Source organism: Pongo pygmaeus, chromosome 3 (genome assembly GCF_028885625.2).
Source record: "Pongo pygmaeus isolate AG05252 chromosome 3, NHGRI_mPonPyg2-v2.0_pri, whole genome shotgun sequence".
NCBI lineage: Eukaryota > Metazoa > Chordata > Mammalia > Primates > Hominidae > Pongo > Pongo pygmaeus.
Genome location: NC_072376.2, coordinates 51,568,498 through 51,590,819, shown reverse-complemented (window position 1 = coordinate 51,590,819; position 22,322 = coordinate 51,568,498). Strand labels below are relative to the sequence as shown.

At 36.5% G+C, this 22,322-nt stretch overlaps 1 protein-coding gene across 8 annotated transcripts in view; it reads right to left on the bottom strand.

Moving 5' to 3' along the window:
- The window catches only part of EPHA5 (EPH receptor A5), a 353,938-nt gene extending 331,836 nt beyond the window's left edge, over window positions 1–22,102 (bottom strand). For 7 of the 8 annotated variants that reach the window (XM_054485823.2, XM_054485824.2, XM_054485826.2 and 4 more), the window contains exon 1: window positions 20,804–22,102. In XM_054485823.2, coding sequence (XP_054341798.1) covers window positions 20,804–20,984 — 181 coding nt within the window. In that variant the 5' untranslated portion in view covers window positions 20,985–22,102. The remainder of the gene's footprint in view (window positions 1–20,803) is intronic. The other variant, XM_054485825.2, reaches the window with a different exon arrangement.
- Window positions 22,103–22,322: the final 220 nt, after the last annotated feature.

Sequence of the window (22,322 nt, the reverse complement as noted above, 5' to 3'; positions counted from 1 at the left end):
AAGGCAGGAGAATGGTGTGAACCTGGGAGGAGGAGCTTGCAGTGAGCTGAGATTGTGCCACTGCACTCCAGCCTGCGTGACAGAGCAAGACTCTGTCTCAAAAAAAAAAAAAAGAAGTTTAGACATAGGGTATATAGAAATGTGAATTTTCAGAAGTTAATTTCCTAACTTCATTACCAAATTTATTAAAAAGAGGGGATTGGCAGTAATAGAGCATATTCACTAAGTATCTTCTGTGCTATAATTACTGTAATTAAATTGTTCTCAACAGTATATATGTTTGTCACAAATTGCAATGAATACATGAGTATTGATCTTATTGTACAACTTAATTAAAACTTGTCTGGGAGAACCCACTAATGAATATAATTAGAGGAAATGTTTGATGCCACTGTTACTCTAGAAGACATTAGATATCAGAAATTTCATGAAAAAATTTTTCATTCTATTATTTATATTTTAAAATACAGTCATACCATTCAACTGAGAGACAGATTTCAAGGTGACTTTTCCCTCAGCCATTGTATAATTATGATTAAGATGGACATGTTGGTTGGTATTGGTATTTTAATCAGTAATTAAGAAGCCTGATTATCCAGGAGAAATAACTTTAAAGGGGTCAATGAATATGTACTAAATTGCAAATTCCTAAAGTTAATGTATAGGGAAAAATACTAATACAGGAACTTTTTAATAAGGAAAAGTCACTTAACTGAATGCCCAACCAAATAACAGATTATGAAAGAAACTAATTCAAAATAGTCTTTAGTATGCTTTAATTGTATTACTACACATTAACAATTTCAATGCTTTCTTGAACAGAGAAAAGCTTTTAGAAAATTCACTTTCAGAAAAAGCAGATTGCTAACTCATTATATTTGTTGGAATTCAAGGAGAGCAAAGAGCAAATAAATAAAATGGAATATGCATAAGAAGATTCCTAAATCCTCAACTTCACACATTCTAATAATTAAAGTTTAGCTTAGGTTAATAATACAAGTATATTCTTCAATGATTATAACTTTCAAACATTCTAACTTGTTCTGTATCACTTTGACTCCACTACTTTCTCCTTAACATCTTGCCAACTTAAGTCACTATGAGCAGGAAAATGTATTAGATTCTCCAGGAAATAGACACATTGGAATGAAAGTGTTTTCAGACTTTGAAGAGTCAAAAGATAGATCAAGGACATGTGATCCCACCGTACACCATCAGTGGGCAAAGCCTTAAGAGAATGTGTGATCCTTGATGACATGAAGATAGACAATTAGAAGGCATATTCTTACTTAGATTGTCTCTGTTTTTGCCATTATCTTCACATTAGCAAACACAATTATAATGTCAGTTAAACCTCCGCTACAGTATGAAAAGAGAATAATTTGGGTTAGTAGCAGATTAGATGGCCTTCTCTTTCTCTAAAGGCATTGAATCAAAGTCGCATTGCATACAAGAGACTTTTGATGGATGCTTGCTTATTGACTTTCATTTAACAATATCAGAAAAGCTACCGGATTCAATTATAACACACATTTAACCAATCTGTAGGAACAAAACCCAGATATACAGCTGTCCAGCCTCTCTCCATGGTCCCATTCAGCACAGATGTGATTTCTTGCTTTCAGGCTAAATTTTATAATTTGACAACTGCTGCAGGGAACAAAGAACAGTTTATAAAGTGAGCGCAGAGAAAGAGGACATGTGTTTCCCATTGGAAAACTAGATTTGTAAATTTGGGAAAAATTATGTTATAGATTTAGAAGTGTTATGTAGATTTCTGGCATCCCTTGACTTGAAGGCAGGAAGCCATAACCAACTGTATTTTCACAGACAATGAATGGAAGAGTATTTATTTTACAATTCTGAGCAATCCATATGCATAGTCTTTTTTAGAGAAAAGAAGAATGAATATGGGGAAATAACTTGGTGAATGCTTACTATATGTCAGGTGCTCTACTAGGCAATTTATGTATAAAGCAGTAACTGAGACCTTAGTAACAGACCATGAGCGCTGCTTATTTTTTCCTGCAGCCAAGTCAGTCCCCTACTTAAGACCTAAACGTCAGATCGCTTTATTACAACCATCTATTTCCCTGGACATCCAAAGACTCTAATCAGGAATGAATCTACCTTGTTTGTACATGAACCAAGGCAGCTGAACATAGCTTGAGAAAAACTGCACAACAGAGACTGATTTCATTCTAAGTAAATGACCTCAAATGAGCCATCAACATTACCTGACAAACCTATATTTGGGTAACTAGGCCTTTTGTATATTAACCCCAAAGTATTTTCTAAAAATTTTCATTAAAATATATTCAAAAATAAACCTCACATTCCCATCCAGTGAATATCCTATCTCTTCCCTTTTCATAACTCAAATTATTGAAGGAATTGTCAACACCCCTATCTATTATTTCCTCATATCTTCCTCATTCCTTACCTAATCCATTATAATCTGGCTTCAATCCCCATTATTCTACTAAAACTTCTGTTACTAAATTCACTAGTGATAATTGTGTAGCTCTGAGCTCCTAATTTGCCTTATCTTTTGGCAGCATTTGGTCATGATCATGATAGACAAACAATCTCACTTTTCATCTTCAGTGACAACAGATTTCTGTGGTTTTCTTAGCTCTCTAGCTACTTCTTCCTCTTTCCTTTATAAGCTATTCTTACTGTACCATCCCTTCAAATCTCGATTTTGATCAATGCCTCATTTTTGTAGATTTCCTTCACTTCTCACACTACACCAAAAATTCTTGATTAAAACTTAACATCAAAATTTAAAAGGAGCTTTTTAAAAGAACTAAGTCTTGGTGCCAGTACATGCATATTGAATCAGACTATTAAGGATAGAGAATGGCTCGTATGTTTACTTTCTGTTTGCTGGATGGTTGGTTTTAAAGGAGATATTAGCACATGCCCCAATATAAGGACTTTTCCAGAGGAGCTCACGAACTTCTGAGTTATAACCTAAATGTTAATGATCACATAAATCCATTTAGTTTGTCCATCTGTCTCTCCTAAAATTCCTGTAAATTTGTAAAACTGACTGCTGGTTCTTAACACATTTATGGTATATAATCATCCCCAAATTCAGCTTGTCCCCAAATGAACAAAGTATCTTCTCTATACAGAAGTAAAAATAAAAATTGTGTTCCCATGTTCCCTAGTTCAATGGGTGCAATGCCATATAACTAGTTGCTCTGGCCAGGCGCGGTAGCTTACGCCTGTGATCCCAGCACTTTGGGAGGCCGAGGTGGGAGGATCACGAGGTCAGGAGATGGAGACCATCCTGGCTAACACGGTGAAACCCCGTGTCTACTAAACATACAACAACAACAAAAAATTAACCAAGCCGTGGTGGCGGGCGCCCGTAGTCCCAGCTACTCGGGAGGCTGAGGCAGGAGAATGGCGTGAACCCGGGAAGCAGAGCTTGCAGTGAGCCGAGATCGCGCCACTGCACTTCAGCCTGGGCGACAGAGCGAGACTCAGTCTCAAAAAAAAAAAAAAAAGAACTACTTGTTACTTCTTGTGTCCAGATATCTGAGTCACCCTTTCCTCACCTTTAGCCCCACATTGAATCACTGACCAAATCCTACTGATTCTAACACAGCCAATGATAACTCTAAATCACCTGCTCTGTTTCATTCCACAGTATAACCAGTCCAGTTAAATCCTTGCCATAATTTTTCACTTGAAAAATCTTCTAACTGCTTTCTCTGCAGAAAAATGTATGATCCTTAACAATTTCTTCAAAATACTGCTTCCAGAAAGATCTTCGTAAACCACCAATATAATCATGTCCCTCTCTTACTTCAATCTTGTAATATTCTTATTATTTTGACACAAGTCCTTCCAGGGTTTTTCTTCTCCAGTTTTATTCAAGCTTGTTTGTCTCTCTATTTTCCCATTTCAGCAAAAATGAACTTATTTCAATTCCAATTATGTGGTCGCACTATTGATTCAGTTCTTTCCAATGATCTGTGAAGGGGATCTGCAAAGGAAGGGAATTTTGGTAGAAAATATTAGTAAAGAAAACTCCTGACTGCCTTGGATGTCGCTGGGAATGGATGTATTTCCTGGAACTGAAATACATAGTTCTACATTGTTACATAGGTCTAGTCATCTAGAGAAAATAAGTAGAATCAGCAGGAGAGCAAAGCTTACAGATGAAGGTTGGCAAAGTGAAGGGATGGGAAATATCTGGTTCCAAATTATATCACAGAGTTGTTAATCCATCTAAACTTGAAACTTGCCTCTCTCAGGAATTGCTTTTATGTGGGAAAAATCAATTTTGTTGCTTAATCCAGTGGGGAAGTTATTTGCTGTTATTTGAAGAGGAAGACATACTAACTGATACAACTTGTAAGTGGCAGAGCTTGAAGGCAAACCTATGTCTCCGTTCCAGTGTCTATTCTCCTTCCATCATGTTAATAATTCCAAAAATTGTATTTGCAGAGTTCTAATGACATTTAAAAACTAGTCACTTAAATTTTCACATTATCTTTGAAATGATTCCAAAAAGAGATGATTTTTATTGAGGATTACAGGAGATAGAAAGTCATACAAACTCATAGTCTGTATTTTAAAGTGATGGCATGTACCAAAAATAAGCAAACAACTTGATGACCCAGTAGTCCTGATGTAAAATGAGAAGTGACCCAAATTTTTGCTGACATTCATGTCAGTCTTGCAGTTTAGTCAAAATTTAATATTAATGTAAACCCTAAGTAATGATTTTTACCTAAAATTTTTAAATCTTTGGTTAATGTTTTATCATTAAAAACTAGTCAAAATATAAAGTAACACAGACAAAAATACTAACAAAGTACAAATATTGTGCCAAATTATTTTAGGTGGCCGATCACAAACATTTTAGTACTCAGAACTAATTATCCATCTCAAAATAATTGGATTCATGATAGCAGGAAAATATTTTAAAATTAGTCCATTAAAATATAATGGTTTATGTATCTTAACAGTGTATAAAATTGTTGTAGTATTAATCACTTTTGTCTAGTTAACCTAGTACATATAATCGATTTTTGGTCATAAAATGATTGCAGTAGTTGGCTATTTGTCCTTTCTCAAAGGTTACAAAGAAAATAAAAAATAAAAGAAATAATGTAAAATAAAAGAAATAATGTAAAATAAAAGTACTTTCATTTTTTCTGTGATATTTTGTGGCAGACATTGTTTTATGCCTATTAATTACTCATATCTTTTTTCTTTCCTTAGTATCATAATATCAGTGATATGCTTCATATCAGACCATGGATCAGAGGGGTCTTAGCAAACAATGATAATCATGCTGCTGTTATCTTAGCCTCCCTTGAATCTGGTAGCCTTGTTACATAAGTCTGGCAATGAGATATGGACAGCAATCTGCTTGCCAATTTCTGGGAAAGTTTTGTTGTTTAAACTAAAGGAATAATGCTGGTGACATGGCTATTGGTGCTTCTCTTTCCCTTTTTCTTATTCTGAATTGGTTGTGATACTGGCAAATGCATTAGCATTCTTGCAACTATAACACCATGAGCATGAGAGTAAGGCCAAGAAAAACACAGATTTCTGTCTTCACAGAACCCAAGCCACCAGACATCTACCCTCAAACTTCTTTCTTGAAAAAAAAAAAAAAAAAACTATTTTTAAGCCACTGTTGGATAGTTTTTTCTATTTGTAACCTAATATAGTTCTACAGATAACATATACACAACAGACGAGAAAGTCCAACTTACTGCCTTAACTTTTGTTCAAGTTCTATAGAATATAACACCTACAATGAGGGTTCATTCATTAAACAAATATTTATTGAGTATCTACTTAACTGCCAAGAATTGTTCTAAGCCTTGGGGATACATCAGTAAATAAAACAGGAAGTATCTTGATTATCATTCAGTCTTCTAATAGCATGGCCCTGAGAATACAAACTCCTTTGAATTTATATTACCTGTGAAGTCATCCATCTGAATCTCCTAAATCAGACTCTCAGGATGTAACTACCTAAGTTAACATTCTAGCATTTACAGATACATATATATATATATTTTAATATATATTTATTTATATATAAATATATAAATGTATAAATATATTTTTATATATAACTATCTAAATTATAGTTATCTATCTAAATTATAACATCTAATTTAGATAGTTTTATTCTGTTATAAATCCTAAATTAGATAGGATATAACTATCTAAACCAACATTTACCATTATGGATATATATGTATTTTAATATATATTTATTTATATATATTAAATACATATAAATATACATTTATTTTTATGTGTGTGCATGTATGTATATAAGCTTTGATATACGTGTATATATCAAAGCATATACCTTGAGGATCAATTTTTTCAAATCAGTGGTTATATCATTGAATATGCATCAAATCATATAGAATTCATTTTTCTTTTGCACAGTGTTACTTGCTTTTACAATTCTCTAACACCTTGTATTTCCTTAATGTACATAGTGTTACCTGATAATCATCTATATCCCCTTTATCCTTAGAACACTTTCATATTCTCTTTTATTAACAATAGAAACCATTTATATAGCATTTTCTAAGCATGAGTCATATGTAAGTGATATATACATGTGAGTAAATATACACTGTCTTTTTGAAGTGTGGTATTTCTATCACCCACATTCAAATCACCAGAAGTACTTTTTTTTAAACTATAAATCCATTGGCTCTTTCTGAAAGTACAAAATCAGGACATTAGGTGGAGACGAAAATGCAAGCAACCGCATTTTAGAAGTTCCCGCACAACTACCAACCCAAGTAATTCTTATGTTCACTTAACTAGAGTTAGAAGTGAGCTAGCTATGCCTTGGCTCAATGAGGTTAATCTACCTATTACACAGCTGTATTGTGTAGCAATGTCAAATTGCAATAACAGTCTCTAAAAGCTAACTCTCAATCTTTATATTGATAGAATTGCAGACTAGTTCCAGTGTCAGTACACATCTCACTTTAAGTACTTCTGTTCTAAGCAAGGGTTCTTTAACAAGGATAAAGATCAGAATTATCTATGGGGATTCTAAAACTACAGATTTCCAAGTTGCAAAAGTATAGATTTCCAAAGAATTTTCTTTAATCAATTTTGATTCCATAAGTTTAGGTGGGTCCAGATACAGCATAATTAACAATATTCTGAGGTTGGCTCTAATGAGCACCTCTGCATTAGGGACCATTGGTTTAAAGTAAACTTCACCAGATATTATAATTTCTGTTTTAGGCAGATTTATAGAAAGTTACAAGTCAGGATTATATCACATTGATCTTCTATACAACATTCCTTTTATATTTTAACACAGTAGTTTTTAAACTGAGCTCAGAACGGCCTGGAGATTCTAAAAAGATGTCTCAGAAGTACAAGCATATGGAGGGAAAAAGGAGACAAAAAAACAAACAGGAAACCCAATAATTCTTTTGTTACCTGATTTAGGTATTAGGTTTCCACAGTGATTTCTTTTGAACTTGCTACTGCTGCTGCTTAAAAAAAAAAAAAAAAAAAAAAAGTCCCTAAAACCACTGCTAGCTTTATGTCCATGGCTTTCCACAATGACTTATACAAGAATCCATCAGATAATCAGTGAAAATTAAAAATATTATTCATGGCATCCTTCAAACAAAAACACCACTGGGGTTCTCTCAAACCCTAGAGTTGGAAAAAAAAATGTCAGTTACCTGATGAACTGACAGGTTTTCTAGCGGGAAGTGAGAACTCTGTAACTGAAAGCTTATGCTTAACTTTCCATATCATTTAGCATTGATGATAGTGAGATTTTCTTGATATGAGTTTTCCATATGCATATTTCCACATTCCATATGCATGTTTCCTTGTGCATATATTTATATTATTTTATCTTCATTTATTTTCTCATGAAGCATACTATTTATATGCAGTATACTACATTTACATGTAGCATTATATATATAGAGAGAGATATCATTGTTTGTTTATTTTTGAGAAAGGGTCTCCCTCTGTTGCCCAAGCTGAAGTGAAGAGGAGTGATCAGGGCTCACTGAAGCCCCGACCTCCCAGGGCTCAGGTTATTTTACCACCTCAGTCACCTAAGTAGCTGGGACTACAGGAACACGTCACCATATCCGGCTAATTTTTTGTATATTGTGTGGTAATAGTCTCCATAGCAGTTATAATTTTAACCCTCCCATCTAGAGGAAAATTTAATTCAAAGAACTGTTATAGATTAGGAGAATCTAATATTAACCCTGTGATATTTTGGATTTATTTGATATTATTTTAGAGTAAATGAAAACATGTGTTTTTTTTTTTTTTTCTGGAGAAATAGTTAATTAAAAACACTAACCAGATGCTGATCAAACTGTACTTAAAAAGTCTTTATCACACATTTTAAACTTTCTTCCACATAAATCTATCTTAAAATGCTATTCTGTTCACATAATTAATAACAACGTTTCTGCTGTTTTCTCTCTAATATGAAGAATTCTTGCCAGCTTGTAAATCTAAAGTACTTCATAAAATAAGTGACAGTCAAAATAATCCAAGAAATCTATAACAAATGAAAGAGTAAATCCTTCTGCCCCACCCCCAAGAAATTTAAACCATTTAGAAAGACATGTTTTATATTAATCGTTTTTCTGGAGGTAAAATTAAGACATGCTTAAAGCAAAAAAAAATTATTTTATGTTGGCTGATAGCTGTTCAAGTGATATGAATTCTGAGAATTTATCATAAGAAAGCAGGGGTCTTGGGAAAGCTGTAGTTGATTAAATTACAAAGAGATAGTGACCACAGGATGTCTATGAATTGTTTTGTAGCAGCTTGCTAATCTCAGTAGAATTTTCTTCCATTTATACATCTGGTAAATCTAAAATACAGTATTCTACTAACAGATTTCTTGGAATTAACTCACTTTGGTTGGCAAATCATAGAATCTTTCAGTTGGTAACTTTTCAGTTTAAGAAAGACTACAATACCAGAGATTCTGAACTCTATTAGTTATGGATTTATGAAAAGAGCTATGTTGGCTTCACCAGCAATACAGTAATGAGGTAAGCCTGGGTGTACTTAACAGCAGTGACTTTAAAGAAACAAATAAGTTACTTAATAATATTCATTCACTAAACACAAATGTATAGATTATAATAACATACTTCACTGATGCTCCATATGGAATAGCAAGCATTGGAGCTGGCACTCAGTGAGTTTACAGACAGGCAAGCTTTCTTCATATTGATACATTTGGTATATGCAAAAAAAAAAAAAAAGATATTTTACTGCCAGTTTTTGTGGAACTAACTTGCTTTCTTTAGAAAATCATACTATTTCAGTGGCAATTCTCAGTTCAGAAGAGAGCTTTTTTTTCTAGTTAACCTTTACTTTTTACAGGGATCTCTCTTCTTATCAAAGATCAGAAATGTACAGACAAGCAAAAACACAATTCCATCTCAGTGTGATAGGCAACACCTAGAATAAAAATGGGCACACAGTCCTGGGAAAATCTTGTACAAACCTAGGCATAAATATCAAATTATTTAGTGAAGAAAAGAGGTGAGTGTTTCTGACTGAGCTCATAGGATCCTACTGCACTAAGAGCAGTTCTTCACTACCGGAGCTTGGAGTGCAGGGAAGGGGAACAGGCAGGAAAGGTGGGCCAGAAACAAAATACTGAGAACTTTGTACTCAGGCTCAAGTAGTTAGGTTTTACCCTGAGGGCACTGGAGGACTATTGAAAGGTTTTACCCTGGGAGTAAATAAGGGCTGCTTGAGCTATTGAGCTGAAGTCAAGTGTTTTTCTTCTGGCACTTCCATTTGCAATGAATATTAGACAGTACTCACTGACTAATGTAGAAAAGTAGACCTTGCTCAATGTCAGAGTGCCAACCCACACTGTTTTAATACATGTAATACTTAACATATATATTATTTACTATATGCTAGAACTTTTATGGAGCACATTATTAATAATAATTCAATCTTTTCAATTCTAAACCATATTGTTATAATAATCCCATTTCACAGACAAGAAAACGGAGGCACAGAGAGGTTTACTAGCTTGCCTAAGTCACACAGCTCTAAGTAGTTGAGCCAGGTTCCTGAGCCCGTGTTTTTACCATTTTGCTATATCTCAGCTAAAATGTTGCACTGATTCTTCAGTAATAAGAAATTGGCTTTGATACTAGTTCTAATTTTTTAATAGATCAAACTCTCTTGTTTCAGTTCCCTAATTTATAACATTGAGCTTCTCTAATCTATTCTACAGGCCTACAAAATATTGATTATAAAATATTTAATATAACCTTGTATGTAAAGGAGGAAAAAAAGCATCCAAAGGGTTGGCTTGGACAGGAGATGAAAGGTGACTACATTTTCCAGGAAACCTTTCTATCTTCTCTCTTGTTATAAAAAGTAGTGCTGCCCAAAACAATATAATCTATCATGAGTTAGAATAAAACTATTTTAAAAACTCTCCTCTATTTTTAACAGAGCAAGAGGTAGTGATCAGCAATAGATAGCACTTCTTAAACAATTTATTAATAGGATTTTGGGTATGCAAGCCGAGATATAGAGTGTCTGGTCTGGGCTAGAGACTGGGAACTGGATTGTTTATACACTAGAGTAACAGAAAAAAAAAAAACAACAAAAAAAACAGGAAAGGTAAAGCATAGATGCCGTGAATTGGAAAGAGGAAAATATGTGGGAACGGTTCTCCCCTTGTGCCAGTGGGGAACTGGACAATGAAGAGAGAAGATGTTAATACGAGTTAAATTAGTGTGTAAGAGTATGATGACCAGTAGCTGATCAAGTGTTTAATGAGTGGGAAAAAATTATAGCTATGACTAAGTATGAGAGGAAATATCTCCAAGACTTCACATACATTTTTTAAGACTTGTTTTGAGGAAAATAAATGAATACATATGTAAACCACTTAGAACAATGTCCCCCACACAGTAAGTCAATAATAAATGTTAGTTATGATTACTTTATACACGTGTGCGCATTCGTGAGCCTGCAAACACATGCATACATTTTAAAAGCGGATCTAAATATAATACGTTCCAAATTTATTTTACCTGTTTATGCTCACCTAAGTAAAAAAGATAAGCCTTATTAAATTACATTAATACCTTTTGAAAACATAAAAATTCAATTATATTTCCAGTTAATATTTTTAACTCTGCAAATAATTGAACAGATGAGAAATCTACATATTTCAAACTAAAATTAGAGGTGTCGACTTACAATATTAGTAATTTCTAAGAATCTAATTCTTCCAACTGTCCACTTTCAGCAGCATTTCTCATGTCCTTTTAATGAATTTCCATACAGACTATATATATATGACATTTTATACATATATGTGTGTATTTAAAAGTGAAACTGATAACATACTATTATTATAGGACTAAATATTCAAAATATTTGAATGTATTTCTTGATATGATTTGTGGCAAAAATTAAAAAAAAATTCTGCTCTCTACCAGTCTACCTGAGGGCAAATGAGGTAAAACACAACATTTACAACCCATGACCTTGTACTGATGGTTTCCATTTATTTCCTAATCAAATTCCAATATTCAATATTAAACAATGAGGAAAACCAACAGAAAATCAAGATAATGTCATGTGGTTGGTTTTCACCTTGGATAGCTCTATGGAAAATGTGCATATGAATTCCTTTTCTCAGATTGTTTTCCAAGCCTAGATTCCTTTTAATCATACAATGTAAGGAAGATGACGATCTGTGAGTGTGAAATCATACCTCAAATATTCTATATGTAGTAATAGGAGAAAGGGAGGAAAGACAGGGACTAACATTTTGGTGTACCCACTTGGCTTTAGGAAACGTACTAGGCTACGTAGGTACATTATTATTTTATTTTCACAGCAACCTTGTGGGTGTGCCTTTACATCTTCATTTTAACTGTGTGGAATCTGAGGTGGATGGTTCAAGACCATACCACTGTCTAAGACCATGGTTGAGCTGGGTTCCTGGTCTCTACATCTCCCCATTCTGAACTACCCCACAACAGGCATAATTATCATGAAGTTAATAAAAATTAAGCTACAGGACCCTCAAAGGCATGGGCCACTTGAGGCATGAACAAAGTGTTCATAAAATCCATGTTTCTGTTAAACTTGCAAAGTAGAATATTTTTCTACTCCTTTTCTTAATGGAATTCCCTCACATAACATAATCTATTATTCTTATCCTTACCCAGCAAACAAAGAGTAACACGCAGAGACCACGTACGGCATTTATTCAGTTATATTCCCAGGCTTCCTCTGCTCCTCTACAACCTATATTTGTGTATTGCTCTAATAATTAGAAAATGGTTTTATTTCATTTGTTTTCCAGAGCAATTATATGAAGTAGGCAGTACCATTATTGCCGTAATACAGATAATTGAGTTGAAGTTTAAAATAAATATATATATAAGGGCCAAATAATTTAGAGTTAGTAAGTGTTAGAGACTAGCACAAACAAAAACTAAAACCATGTTCGTTTTTTAATTCAAAACAGTTAGATTTTCTTAACTGTTTTTGTTTGTACGCTTTTGTTGTTGTTGTTGTTGTTGATTTGTCTATACTTCCACTGCGACTAATTCTTCCCCTACTTTGTTTCACAAGTTTAAATAAAAAACAGTGACTTCAAATCTGCATGACTAAGGTAATTTTGTTGTTGTTATTGTTGCCTTCCCTCTTTCTAGAGAAATCAAATACCATGGTTTGAAACTAGGCGTGGTTAAAATCCTTCAAACACAGCAGTTTTCAACTATCTTCTACCTCAGAAGTCTGGCTGTATACCCCCTCTTAGGACACCCAGTATGGCATTACTACACTGCCTAGAGCAAAACTCTTAAGTGAGATGACAGTGCATTGTCATCTTCCACGAGACTGGGCAGTCAGCCTCCCCTTTTCTGCTAGTACACATGGTGAAAGCTTTGGGTGAAAGTTAGAACTTGGCTTTCTAAGCAAGCTCCTGCTGTGGACTGCTGGGCTGAACTGGTGCCAGCCAGATCTGCCTACTGAGTTTGCCTTTCCATAGAAAAGACATTAACAAGCATCCTGGAAAGGGAAGGTGCTGTCATTGCAAAGTAAATAAGTTAGCTGTCTTATAAGAAAGGCAAAACCGACGGAGATGTCTTAAAAACTTCTGATGTATGAATTAAGTGAAAAAATGTATAACTGGGTTTGACACAATCTATTCTGTAGGCAGAGTCCCACAATTTATTTACGAGAAGACTATATATTATCTTCTTAACAAACACACAGTCTGAAATCTTGACTTCCTTGAGGGTGTTAGAACAAAACAGGCAGGGGCTCTTACCCTCTTAAATCATTTTGACTTAGTGGGGGATGGAAGGAGGGAGGAAGAGAAAGAGGGAAAGAGGAAGAGAGGAAGAGAGAGAGACATGACAAATGAAAATAAGAGTGTAAAATTAATAGAAGAGAAAAAAGACATTACCCATCTCTGAGTAAAAGAACAGACTGTATTTTCTCTAAATCTTCCAATACTTAGCCTGAAACATGTTTCCAAGTAGGAACATGTTCTTGCAAAGCATATGTAAAATATTTCAACCCTCAGGTTTTGGCTCTTTAATTTTTTTTATTTTTTACCAGAATCATTTACTTAACAGAGTTGTGTGGCTAGTTTATTTAGAACTGAAGACAAGCTTGATGAATGCAGAAGATGGCCTGGGCAATAGTCCAGCAACTAAAACATAATTAGAATTATCACAGACACTTTAATCCCAATTATTTAATCTGTGGGGTGTCCAACACAACAAGTGTTTGGCATAACTCAACAAAACAGATCTTACAGAGAAATAGAAGGAAAAAAAAAAACAACAACAAATGTATGAAACAAAATGAACTAGGGATTTATTTGTTCTTTTTTCATTAGGCTGGGGTTTTATCTTCAGGGTCATAGTAAAACAAATGTAAAATGAGAATGTGTGAGAGAGTGTGTGTGTGGGCAGGGGTGATATTTTTTAAAAATAAGATTGAAAACAATACTCAAAACTGTTATTAATATCAATTTTGTGGTGATACCACATTGACATCCCTCCTCTACCCTTTCTTCCAGCCTTCCAACAACCTTTCCACACACTCAACACACATCCATGGGCACATACACCAAAATCCCAGGCAAGTTATTGCACTATGCTTAATAAACACACAACGATTAAAGGCATGAACACTTTATCACTGAGAGACACAGAGGAAAGAAGGCACGCCCTAGGTTCTACTTTTGTTCGACAAAGTTTTGTTATGCTCACCTATAGTATAACTAATAATTTAAGCGATATTAATAAAGTAACACATAAGCTGACCAGAGACTAAAGACTGCAAACCCTACAGGAAAAGAAGAGCTATAGAAAAGTTTAATTATGAATAGAATCTACTAGGACTTTTTAAACTGGGATACAATTAAATGGCACTCTAAAGGCAAAACATAGACACTTTTTTAAAAGAGGTTTTCAGGCAATTTTTAAATATAGAAATGACTGCTTATGGTTTCTTTAAATCACTATAAGTTTAAAATCATTTCACAAAGTTATACTAACATTAAAATGACAATAAATGTCATCATACCAAACCACAGAGTTTTTAAGAACTCCAAGTGGGACACCTACTAAATTACAGTTTTATTTTATGACTTTATAACACCTGAGATTCTCATTAGGGATACTGGATGAAAATTTGAGCTTTTAGGGAAAAAAGAAAAAAAAAACAAGACCTTCAATTACTACAAATTTCACCAGACACAATTCAAATTCTTATGTATCTTATAGCACTTTTTCTTTCTGTTTATTTTTCTTTGCACTAACAGATTATATCAGATAACAATTGTTTAAGATGGTAATAAAATGGTTTAAATGCGATTTTTAAAATCTGATTCTTGAAATTAATTGATCAGAATTACATTTTAAACCACTCAATTAAATATTTCTTATTGTTATTATAATAGGAATTTTAAAATTAGAACCATATCTTTCTTTTATGTGATAAGAATAATTGCAATGAATAAATCTTCTGTATGGGAATTCTATAGGGTCAAAAGAAAAATGCAAATTCCAATAAAGTCTTAATATTCAAAAATAACTGCACCACTATTTATTTGGAGCTTCATGTGGAAATACCTATTTCACAGTACAATTTATATGACATCAGATTCTATTTTTGTAAAAGCTTCTTTATTACAAGAACATTTTGCATATGTTAATAAATGAATTGTCAAAAATAAGATGTTGTTCAAAATTTATATTTAAAATTGCTACACTGCTTCCATTTTTACCTTGCTCAAACACTTTAAAATCTATCTCATTAACTGAATACAAACAAATGTCTGAAAAGTCAGAAACTAAAAGTAAATATTAAATAGAGAAAAACTGTCCTAAGAATTCATGCTAATTGTTTTGGAAGTTCAAAACCACATACTTAAAAAATAGATCATTCATATTTTGAAATAAACATTTTCAATGGCACCAATTATTTAGACTAGATTTTCAACATCTAATAATTGTTAGTTTTCTAACTGTCATATCATGCCTTCAAAAATTGTTATTAGTACATCAGAAAATCTCTTGTTATTTATGTATTTTCTATCTCTAATGCATCTCACTCAATAAACATTTTGTTGATTACTTTAAAGATAGGTACTAATAATTTTTTCTAAAAAATATGAACCCATTTTAATCTGTGTTTACAAAGCCTTCAGAACTCACTTTGCTTTTTATCTAACTTTATGTACACCCATAGGAATATCTGTACCAATTACACAAGGATAGAACATATGATAAATTTTTAAAATCAGTTAACTATCCCATTAGGTATATAAGTACACAACGGACTATAATAACTCTTTTGAAGAAACCCTTATCTATCCTATGAATTACATAACTTTTGATAAAATAAATATGTATTTACTCAGAAGGGCACAGCAGTAGGAGCCATTCTCCACCTGAAATATACTCACTAGAGATATTATAACAGTAAGAATCATTCTGAGTTTCTCAGTAAGAGTTGACGTTTTTAGCTCTGATGTTGCTTTTATAATCACAATTCACTCTTTCTGAAAAGAAAAATGCAAATACTACGATCAATTTTTAATGATTAATAAGCAAGACGTGAAATTCAAACCTCAGTTAATTCTGATGCTTTATAAAAACCATTGTGAGCTATTTTAAGATTGTTTAAAATGATGTCATAATCTTTATGTAGGTACCCCTGCTAACTTAAATTGGAACTATTCATTGGTAAAGTAGAATATATTAAATATATGCTAATTTAAATTGAAAAAATAATGTCTAAAGAGTTATCAATAATTTGTTCAGCAATTATTTCTTTGAAGTATGAACATTAAATTTTTCTTTTGAAAAAAACATTAAATTTGACTCATAAAAAGGATAATAGATATAGTTAGCTAATATAACTATGTACATTATACTCTATTTTTACAGTCAAAGGTAGAAAGGTTTCTACCAAATGAAAAAGAAACTAATTGCCATTCAAACAAATACATTTAAAAAAGCACTCCAGACAAAGGAGATTCAAGTGGCAGGGTCAATCAACAAAAGTATGGGGGAAATAACTAAAGCATAGTTATTTTCTCAACAGTAGCAATCAATTCTGAATAAAATATTTAATTAAAAGGTTTGGAAATGTTTGCTATAAACAGCTATATCATTTCATTTTGATTTTGCATGTAAAGATACAAAAACACATACTCTAAGTGGTCACATTTTATAGAGCATAATAATATAAATAAATTATAGTAAATAATGTTCTTATAGGCCTAAAAAGTGAACCTTTTTTTCCATACCAACTATATTTTATGTGAATTGGAATAAAGAGCCAACAGTATTTCCAGATGACAATATTACAAGAAGAATATTTCCAATCAAAGAAAAATCTTTGTCTTAAATGCAGAAATTGCTCACTGTCCTCTCTGTCTTATATGAGTAAATGAAATCCTCTTACCTGTCACCCTAACACCCAAGAAGATCTTTGTCTACCTCAAAAGGAGCTTAAAATGTCAAGACCTAGGTCTCCTTTTCATGGTTTATTAAGCAAAAAGCCAAAACTATTCATGGTCCCTTGTAGTTTCAACAATCTATGATTCAAATACGGGTAATAGTTCTCTTTTCTTGTTCAGTAATGTCCTGGTGAGGAAATGATTTTACTGTCCTTTTTTCTGTGGGGTCCTGACAATTTATCTAAAAGGGAATGAATTACAACAGGATGACAAGGCCACAGAATAAAGCCATTTAGTTTTACAAATCTATTATGTCCTCCAGTCTATTTTATGGGCCTGGTTCTATTATAAGCCAAGAAAAACCCTAAAACAAACTTTTTTTTTTCCTTTTTTATCTTTCCAAGGAAAACATTTACAAGTTTATGATTGTTTTTCAGGAAGTTTAGCCTTTTCTTCCCACCTTATGTGTTTCTACCCCACTTTCTTAAACATACAAAACATTCAGAGACAAGAAACTGGACTTTTTAAATCCAAACTGCTGACAACTGTCAGAAGCACTTTACTGGGACATTACTGACTGTAGCTTCAATGAATTAAGCTTGATTCACTGCGGGTGAATCATTTTCAATGCAGAGCTGTTCAGCAGTAATTGGCCAAGAATCCCTGCTGTGAAAAGCACTTGTCAAATAATGCTTGTTTACAAATATATCTCCAGAGAGCAAAAAAGTGGCAGTTACTGAATAAGTTCAGGGCCACCTCCAAAATTCATAGCAGTAGACATAAACCCTTTACTTACTAAATTTATTTAAATTTTCACTTGCAGATACACTTGCTAATATTTGTCCTGCTTGATCAGAGACAAGTCTGTTTCTAAATATACCTCCGAAATCTTTTATAATAAAAAAGTTTTGAATATTATACTGTAGATCAAAGGTTTCTTTCACATGTAGTTTATGACTAATATACTAAAACTACTAAGGATATATTTATCTTATAAATTGCTTAGAATTCAGACTAAAGGGTAAATTTGCCTCTTATTGTCTGCTATCCAACACATTCAAACATGCCAAATAAATACATTTCATATCAGTCCAAAATTCCAGATATATGTTTGGCTTCTTCAATTCTGCTTGCTTATATCTAACAAAGTTAAATTTAAGAAATGACTAGAATAGCAGCTATGAATATACACTTACATTTATTCTGTATGTTTTAAAACTTTTTTTTTTTCACATAATGGGAGCATTCATAATACACACACACATACAAACACAGTCTTTGGGAAATCACTAACCATCTATAGATTGCAGAAGTCAAATTATATAAGAAAAAGTGATTAATGAGTTCAGCATATACATCAAATCTTTCTGACCTTCCAAAGTCCCTCCAGAAGCAAACAAACAAATTGGAAAACTCTAATCTGAATCTCTAAAAAAGCCCAAACATTTTATGAATATTTTAGCATAAATAAATATTTTAATACACTCTGCTGCTCAGTTTATAGCAATAGCATGGAGAAACAAGAAGAGAAGAATCTATATTTCACAGAGCAGAAATAAAGATCTAGGATACTAGGTAGAAAGAGGGAAAACTGCTCAGCTGAGATAGGATGAATTAGATAATGACATAGATATTTACACAATTGTATTTCCAATTAAGTATAATAGTGACATATTACAAAATGTGCCCCAAACAGCAGGCTTTTTTCAGAGCACCAGGTGGTAAGGTACATCTCATTTTTGATTAGATCCCCAAGCCCCATCTCCGTGTAGTCCAAGTTTTGCTGTGTGACGGACTAGATGAGGTAAGACAATACAATCTGTGGGTGTTAAATCTGTAACAACAGCCAGGCTGTGTTCCACAAGATTCCAGCTCTGCCTTCAACACCTTAGGAGACCGGCGCTATTTGCCCTTCCTTCTCTTTCCTTCTGCCTCTTCCTCCCTGCACAGTTTTGGCTCTTGTTCCCATTCAGTGTCACTCTCCCTGAGAATTCAATTCTTCCAATTTTCTAACCAAGAGCGACTCCCTTTCATCTCCACCTAAGTTCTCCCCTTCCATCACACCTGGAGAGAGGACTTGAAATCTAACGGAAACACGAAAGGATGAATGATATTACTGTTAAACCTCTTCAAATTCAAACGAGGATGCCCCTTTCGGTGGAATAACACAGTCAATAGAAGAGCCTCCTCTAAAGCTGTTATAATCCTCCAGACGTCTAACAGAATGAATTTAACATAAGGTGTTAATAAAAGGTCTACGACTCTCAAAAACATTTTTTCAACTTTATCAGAAAGGGAAAATGCCCAATTGTTTGGCTTAAGCATGAGAGATCACCTATATATGTATATAGATAAATGCAGATAAATACACATAAGCCTTTAATCAGCGTTTAAAAAATAAACTTAGAGGTTAAGGAGAAAGTTCATGGGATGAGGGTAAGGGAGCCTCTATCTGCCCTGCTTTCACACCCTTCTTTCAGAGCTGGCATTGCTGGGATACCAGCTCAGCGCCTTCTCCTACAGCGGACACTGAACCCATGCAAGTCACGAGGACACACACGACTCCACCACTCCTGCTTCATCTTTCCGGTCTAGTGTCCCGTGCCCAGGAGTGGAAGGAATTTCTGTAAGGTTTTGAGCCTCACGCGTCGCATCCACAGCCCCAAACCGAAACCTCACCATTCTAGCCAAAGGGAGTAGGTTTTTCTATGTTTTCATGGTGGAGCTGACAGATCTGGATCTGAGATACTGTTCCCGCCCCTCCGCGAGTAATGCGCCCTTGGGCTGAGACCCGAGCTCAGTCCGGGTGTGGGAGAGGAGCAAGTGCGGCTGGAGGGGACCCAAAGGTAGAGGGCTCAGGTCCAAAAGGCAGGCGGGCAGAGGGGCTGAGCACTGCTCCGGGAGCACGAAGAGCGACACAGGTGTTGTGCCCGCGCCGGTTCTACTCTCCCAGAAAAAGGCAGGGACAGTATTCTGGGTCTGGGGTAGGGAGGGGGACTGGGTACTCCCGGATCAGGTGCTGGCCAGAGCAGGTCTTTTCCCTCTTTAAGACATGCCCAGGTGGGTTTTAGCGGCAACTTCCTAGCAGCGACACAGCGACACTCCCCCTCGCCCCTCCTCCCGTGACATCCCACCTTCTCGCCTTCTTCCACCTTGGCTTGAGTGTGACAACGAACTCCCCCAAGAAAAAGGGCACCCAACTGTGTGGGGCGCCTTCTGTCCTTCGCTATACCCCTCCCACGGGAAATAAAAGCTCCTGCCACCCACCCCAGAATAGCAGCTGGTGATGCCCTAAATAACAGCTCCCAGCAGGCACTTTCCCCAAAAATAAAAGCATCCAGCCACCCCCACAACGTTTCCCATCACTGGCCTCAAATAACGGTTTCTAAAAGCCCCACTGCTCCAGAGATCCTTGTCGCTGAGCTTGCAACAGTTTCCACTCCTTCAAGCCCGAAATGTCACTTCCCCACGCGCCTTAAGTGAGCCCTAGCCGCACCCATCCCCCTGGTACGAGCCTCGACCTCCTTTCCCCCAAGGTTTTCCACCTTCCCAGCCCCCCAACCAGCCTCTGTCCACACGCATGTTCCTTGCCCAGCACTCCGCAGCTAACGTCAAACAATGCAACCAAAAACCGCAGAGGGGAGCGAAAAGGCCAGTGGAAGGGGACGACAAATATCAATTTGAGATGAGAGTGAGATTTAGCCATTTAGTCTGCAGCAGTAGCGTCCAGCGCGCTGAGACCCGAACTCCCCAGGCCCCGCCTAGCCCCTCCGCCCCAGGTCGCCACGGTCCCCACCCCCATCTCCCTACCTTCGTTGCTGGGGCTGGCCAGGAGAGTCCGGAGTGCGGCGCACAGGAGAAGGCACGTCCAGAGGGGAGCCCGGCGAGGTGCAGAGTAGCAGCCGGCCAGGGACGCTGGGGTGATGGGGGTGTCGCCGCCGCCGCTTGGGGGCCGCCGGCGTCCCGCACCCCGGGGCCTCGAGCCCCGCATCTTCTCCGAGCCTCCTCCGCTGCCGCTGTCCCGCGCGGCTCAGTCCACCGCTTCGGCCTCGCGGAGCGGCCAAGAGAGACTCGGGAGTCCTCCTTGTCCCCCCGTGGGGTCCTAAGCCTTCTGGCACGCGGCTCCTCCAAATGTGGGAACCACGGATCCGCTGAGACAGCTGAAGTTTGCTTCTGGCTCCTCTCGCCTCCCCCTTTGGTGGGGTTAAATGAAATATTAGTTCTGGCTGCTAGTGCAGTTCTGGACTCGGATCAAGGGTGTCGAGAGGGTCCCGCGTCCTGTTCTTTCGCCTTTCAAAAATACTTTTTACGGATTGAGAATTTTTAAATGCCACTAGGGGAAAGGTGAAGGTTCTTTGCAGTCTTCAGTGTTGAAATGGACGAAGGTAAGGAAGACAAATCATTTTAAGACGAAATCCCCGATTTTTTAAAAAAAGGAGGAAAAAAGCAGGGCGGCTAAGGATAAAGAAAGAGGACTTGAGAAAATGTGGAGAATGAAAAACAGGAGAGCAGCGAGCAAAAGCAAAGATCCAGAGTTCAAAGAGCGTGGCAGAAGGAAATAGCTGCGGGCTGAGTGCTGACGAGGGGAGGGACTGACGGCGGCCGGCCGGCAAGAGCGCGGAGCTGCGCTGCGGCGGCCCAGGAGCTGCTGCGGTTCCCGCTGCTCGGGGAGCAGGCGGTGTGTGCGCGGCTGCGAAGGCGAGGTTGAAACTGCACCGCCAAGGCGCGCTCCTGCTGTGTCTGGAGCTCCGGCGTCTCCTCTGCCTCCCAGCTCAGCGCCTCCCACCCTCCTTTCCTCCTCCTCTTCCCAGCTCCCCCGCCCTCTGCTGCTCGCAGCCTCGCCAGTGAGAATCTACTGTAAGTGTGAGTTGCTTCGACGAAGTCACACACCCACGGAGGGAAGTAATCTGGAGGCTGCCTTGGTGAGTGTTGCCTAGCGGTCTCCGGGAAAGGCGCGTCTTCCTCCCGGGATAATTAGGGCGAGGAATCCTCCTGACGACGCTGGCGAGGACTGGGGTTCCCGGGAGGCGGAAGGGAGATCAGCCCCAGCTCAGCCGGCGGCCCTTAGAGACGCGGGTCCCTCCGTTTGGCATCTTGCCTGCTGCCCCTCACAGGCTGTGGCGTCAACAACCTTGTCGTCACATCGCCGCGCATTCGCAGGCTCTGCTGGTCCGTGGCTAGTTTCTTAAACACCCATACCGCTTACCGCTGCTGACCCTTTCTGTTCTTCCCATACTTTGATGGCTTGAATAGGATAATTACTCAACGTTTTCTTCAGAAGTGAATTGTAGAGTAAATAAAGAGGCGGTAGCTCTGTTTGAGATTTCAA